Here is a 5,190-nt window from a genome sequence, read left to right as displayed (position 1 = left end):
TGGGGGTGGGGAGCTTACAATTAACACAAGGCACTGAGCCTGGTCATTTAACATTGTTTCAGTAAGGGCGAGTTGACAGAGTGGGAAAAGATAAATAGAAAAAGCAAAATGCCAAATTCAGGTAAGAACATTCTCAAAAGTCAGTTAAATTATTTTAAAAGAAGACGAATGAGTTTGCCTTTGCAGCATGTTCTCAATGAGACTGACTTGAAGTACAAAAAGAAAAATTAAATAAAAGACAAAAACGAACACAAACTCTCCATGCATTCCATGACACTCGAAAATTATAGCAATGTCTGCCTCACTTTCAAGGCTACTTGATTTGCTCCTTCCAAAGGGGGAACCCCAAATTAAGATGGGAATATCCACAGCAATGTCACGTGGGTAGGTAGATGAAAGCACTTTTCTGGAATTTTCTCTCATCAGGCCATGTATGTAACACAAATAAACATGTTCGGGCAGTTTTCAGTGTTGGAAGAGTGTGCTGATGATTAAAACAGAACCTCTGAGTCAGGAGGGAAAAACACCATAAAAAAAAATCACCGAATACAAACATACATAACCTCTTGCAACTTTACAAGTTAGCCTGTTTTTTAGTAGCTGCAGATTTGTGCATGTAGTTAATTGTTAGTATTGGCATACCTTACGAGAATCTCAGCTTCCTGAAGATGACTACAGTGTAGGGTGAAGGAGAAAATATGACACATTCAGTGGAATATGTGTCTACAGCAAAGTTATGAGGAGGCTGTTTGCTATAGAGGTAAATGCCTGAGCCCTGGAACCAAACCTCTAGTCTGGCTCTGCTCCTTCTAATTTATGTACAGATTATGGAAGCACTTAGTAAAAATGGCTAACAGTTCAGCTGGTGTGGCTTGGTGGTTGAGCCTTGACCCGTGAACCAGGTGAACACCAGTTCGATTCCGGGTCAGGGCACATGCCCCTGTTGTAGGCTCAATCCCTAGTGGGGGGCGAGCAGGAGGCAGCTGATGGATGTTTCTCTCTTATTGATGTTTCTCTCTATCCCTCTCCTTTCTTCTCTAAATCAATAAAAAATACTAAAAGTGGCTAACATAATATATCTGTAGGCTCTTCTCACTCTTTTGGTAACCCATATGTAGAAGCTTGGCCACTGTGGAATCTATCAGTAATTTGAAAACTGCAGCTTAGACATAGCTTTTGGGTTCAGCTAATGACACAGTATCAAAAACATGTACTTCCTGTTTAAGAAGAACCTGTTGGCAGGGGATGTCTAATTGGAAAAGAACGCTCAAGTCTTGATTGAACCGATTTTTAGTCATCGACTGTCAAGGTAGAAATGCTTTCCAATAAAGGACAAGATCCCGTAGGTGGATCTGTGCTTGTGTCTACTTGTTTGGGCACATCGAAGGCATGTCCCGTGTGTGCTCAGCTATCCTACTGCCCCACATTGATACAGCTGTTACTAGAAATTATAACCTTTTTTTGTGTGTGACAAAAACCCACTTTACATAAAGAATAATGAAAAGAGTTCTTGCCTGGGTGGCTGGAACTCAGTTCCCCCTCCCTTTGGGTCACTAACTGGCCACATACTGCAGGCAGATTGCTTAATCCTACAGGCAGGCTCTACACTGAAAATTTATTTCAGCATTCTACTAGGAGTCTATAGGAGTCACTCCTGCTCTGGGGAAAATAAATCTTGTAGATGTTCAATAAAACCCAGCCTAGACAGGCAGCACAGCATGGTGGGAAGAGCCTTAGAGGAGGACTCATCCACCACCACCGGGTTAGCTGCATAATAATGTAAATTCTTCGTCTGCAGTTGAGGAAACGGGTGCAGGGAGAGTGAAAATGTTGGCCAGCCCTGAATTCTCAGAGCTTTTGTCAATGAGAGGCCGGATGCAGTCTTCAAGGTACAAGTCCTGGCTCTGCAATGTGAGGCTATAACTGAACAACTGCTTTGAGGAATTGTTAATTAAAAAAAAAAACACTAAGCTCAATTTATTTGAAAAAAAAAATCCTCATTTCCTTCAGGTTCTGCTGTAACGCACCCAAATCTATGGGTCTCTCGGACCTAGAGAAGGGAATTTTACTCAAGTGAAATCCCAGTAGGTGTTTTATGACTCTACTTCCTGTTTGCCTAAGGGGAACAAGTATATCTCTCTGCGTAGTTCCCATCTGCCCTAATAATCAGAAACACTCACAGGACACTATTTACCTAAAGATCTAAATTTCAGGCAGAAGACTAACCAAAGTGGCCATGCTACACCTAACAGATGAATACTTATAACTTCAGAGTGAGAAGGGAGGAAATACAAGGAACTGTAAACAATAAACACGGCGGTGCTGCGTGGGGAAAACGCCTTTCCCCGTCCTACAGTGTAACTGTTTAGTTCCCTGGCAGAGATTTGATTGTAATTGTTCTCTTCACACCAGTGACGGCAAACTTAGGCACCGGGGTTGATCCAGCTACACATTCACACTGGACCTTAGCAGGCTGTCTTGCTTGCATATTTCTAAAGAATACAGCCCCTTTTATTTATCTTTCATTTCTTCAGCTTCTCCTGTGTTTCAAAGAACCAGAGGCTGGTTGACAAGAAGCACCTTCCCACTCTATCCTGTCATGTACCGTCCCGTGTCGGTTGCACTCACAACTGCAGTCAGTTGAGTATGACTCACTTGAGAAAATCTGGCAAGTTCAGCACACTTCTTCATGGCCACAACTGACGTCCCAACCTCCCTCACATTTCCAAGCCCAGCTCCACTTGTGAGCCACACTCCTGCTGGATAACAATATTTACTCTGCATCCTGGACTCTGTGTCAACCGCCCTCTAAGAGCCACTCGGGCTGCTGCTTCCCTTTTTCCCCAAAAGACAAAAACTTGGCTTTTCAGTGGCTGTGCCAGGCTCCCTGAAATCCTAAGTAAACCGTGTGAGCTCTATTAGCCTTGCCGGAGCTTTTCAGTGTTTTGAAGGATTTGATTTTCCTCAAATAGAATTAGCAACCAACTTGCTTTGATAAAGTTTTTTTTAAAAAAGATGCTTCATTCGTTTTTCTTTGGAACTGAAGATAGGTCCGGCTGCTTTAAATGTCAGAGAAACATCAAAACAAAACAAGAAAGTTGCAAACAGATGCCAAAGAAGACTGTAGTTGTGGATAAGTTTCCATTTGAATTCTTCCGGTAATTGCAAAGCTGTGGGTGGGTGGGAAGTGTGCATGTCATTGTTTGCGTCTCATTAATTTACGATTAAACTGACCCTGAAATTCGATTTTCAGGGTGAAATTACTTAAAATCTACTACACGTTAATGACTTTCTATAGAGTGGACAGGATTCATTACCTAAAATGTGGTTAATCTGCAAACCACGAATAGAGCGCCTGTAATTTCTTGCCTCTGGCTTCTCCCGTAGTTTCAAAAAGGTTTTGTAATAAACCGTCCTGCACCACAGGGCCACGTCGGCCCCTTCAGCTGGAAGGAAGCAATTCACCTGTGACTGTGCAGTAGTTGGTAGCTTCACAGGCTCACTCCAACCACAACACAATGAAAAAGCAGTGCAGGCTGCTAGCCTCCCAGCTCCAGCGCCTCTGTTCCTGCGAGTGGAAGTACGGAGCGCTCCCTTTGTCATGTACGGTTCTGCAATACATCAGGCAGAGGCCCAGGAAGGGGGCCCCAGCCGGAGCTGCGTTGCCTCTTCCCAAATCTCCCTTTCTTCTGAGTTGCCACTGCACACACTGAAATATATTTATGTGGCTCAAGTGAGACTTAACTCCCTAAATTATATCGGGTCCTGGAATGGTTTAAAGGCCTCTTTGTCCAATTATATTTACTTCTGTTTATACAAACTGGCAAGAAGCTACTACTGTGCGCTGGCTCTCAGCCCCCTCCAAGCTCCTTCGTCTACAGCCACTTTTATGAGAGAGATACTATTTTACATCAAAATCCCTGGGCAGTTTTAGGAAGGGGAAGAAAGGAAGAATATATTACATTTATTTGCTCTTGCTCCCAATGAGCGTAAGAAAGAGAAGTCCTCTCCTCTTGAGTTTGTAGTTTAGAATTTCCAGGCATGCAGTGTTTTGAGAGATGAAAAAACTGAGTAGTTGCTTTTAAGGGAAACTCTAGGTAAAGTATTATGTACATCTGCCCATGGGTTTCTGGTGCATTCATTGTAACGACACGCAAAGTAGAGGAGAGCTAGGTACATCTTCAACATTTCTGCTTATAACGTTTTAAAAGTTAACCCAGAGGCTATTTTAAGAAAGGTGATGCCCTAAAAACGAAGTGTATGGAAACCGAAGCACACACTGGCAGGAAGGCCAAAATTAGAAGCGTCTGTAAGGGCAGGGCTGGGGGTCACCAGCTGCAGAGTGGGGGCCCACAGTACCTAAGCACCCTTTCCCTAGAATGGTCCTGCACCCCTCTCAGTTGCTGAGATTCCAATCCAGCACCCATGGCCCTCAGCCTGCCGGGAATAGGTTCCCTGAAGAACCTGCTTTCCTAACCCCCAGAGAATGCCGGACCTGCGTGCCCGCCGCCGCCCCCCTGTAGCACCTGTCCCCACAGTGCACCCAGATGTCCTCCCAGGCACTGCGGGTAGAGCAGGGAGTTCTCTAGATTGTTGTAAGCAAGTCACTTCTCAGGTAACCTGAGCGAGTTGGGTTCCAGCCCTAAAGTTCTGCAGAGTCTCCCCCCAAACCCTACATAAATCAACACCCCCTAAACCCCCACTGCTCTAAGGCACGGTGTACGCCAGAGACCAGCACCCTGATGTTTCGGATCCTGCTGTTCTCAGTCACCCTACAGCGGTTTCCCCTCCACATCTGACTGAGGCGGGGTTCCGGGAAGGCTCAAGGCCAATGTCAGGCAGCCGCGGGTAGGGGCTGTCCCAGGGGAGAGAGGAAGCCAGGCGGACGCACCTGCTGCACGCATCTCCTTAGGGATGCGGCCTGAAGGGAGGTCGGGCTGCTCTGAGCTGAGGGTGGAATCCCAGCCCGATCTGGCAGGGATACCTGGAGGAGACCAGCCTGCTGCCCCGGAATGAGAGGGGAAGGAGGGGGGCGGGAGGGGCGAGAGGGAGGGAGGTGGACAGAGAGACGGCCGGAGCGGGGCCCCAGGCCGGCCACTCACCACGAGCGGGATGGAGCAGATGAGCACCACCAGGGAGGTGGCGATGAGTAAGATGACCATCTGGATCTCGGCGCCCGCGATGCGGCGG

The 5,190-nt window shown here is 46.3% G+C and overlaps 1 protein-coding gene across 1 annotated transcript in view; it reads right to left on the bottom strand.

The window, feature by feature from the left end:
- PTGER4 (prostaglandin E receptor 4) overlaps positions 1 to 5,190 on the bottom strand; it is an 11,572-nt gene that overhangs the window by 4,643 nt on the left and 1,739 nt on the right. The window contains exon 3 of the mRNA XM_006774561.2: positions 5,103 to 5,189. Coding sequence (XP_006774624.1) covers positions 5,103 to 5,189 — 87 coding nt within the window. The remainder of the gene's footprint in view (positions 1 to 5,102; position 5,190) is intronic.

This window comes from Myotis davidii, unplaced genomic scaffold, assembly GCF_000327345.1.
Source record: "Myotis davidii unplaced genomic scaffold, ASM32734v1 scaffold348, whole genome shotgun sequence".
NCBI lineage: Eukaryota > Metazoa > Chordata > Mammalia > Chiroptera > Vespertilionidae > Myotis > Myotis davidii.
Note: the sequence above shows the minus strand (reverse complement) of the source record. Positions and strands in the feature narration are given on the sequence as shown.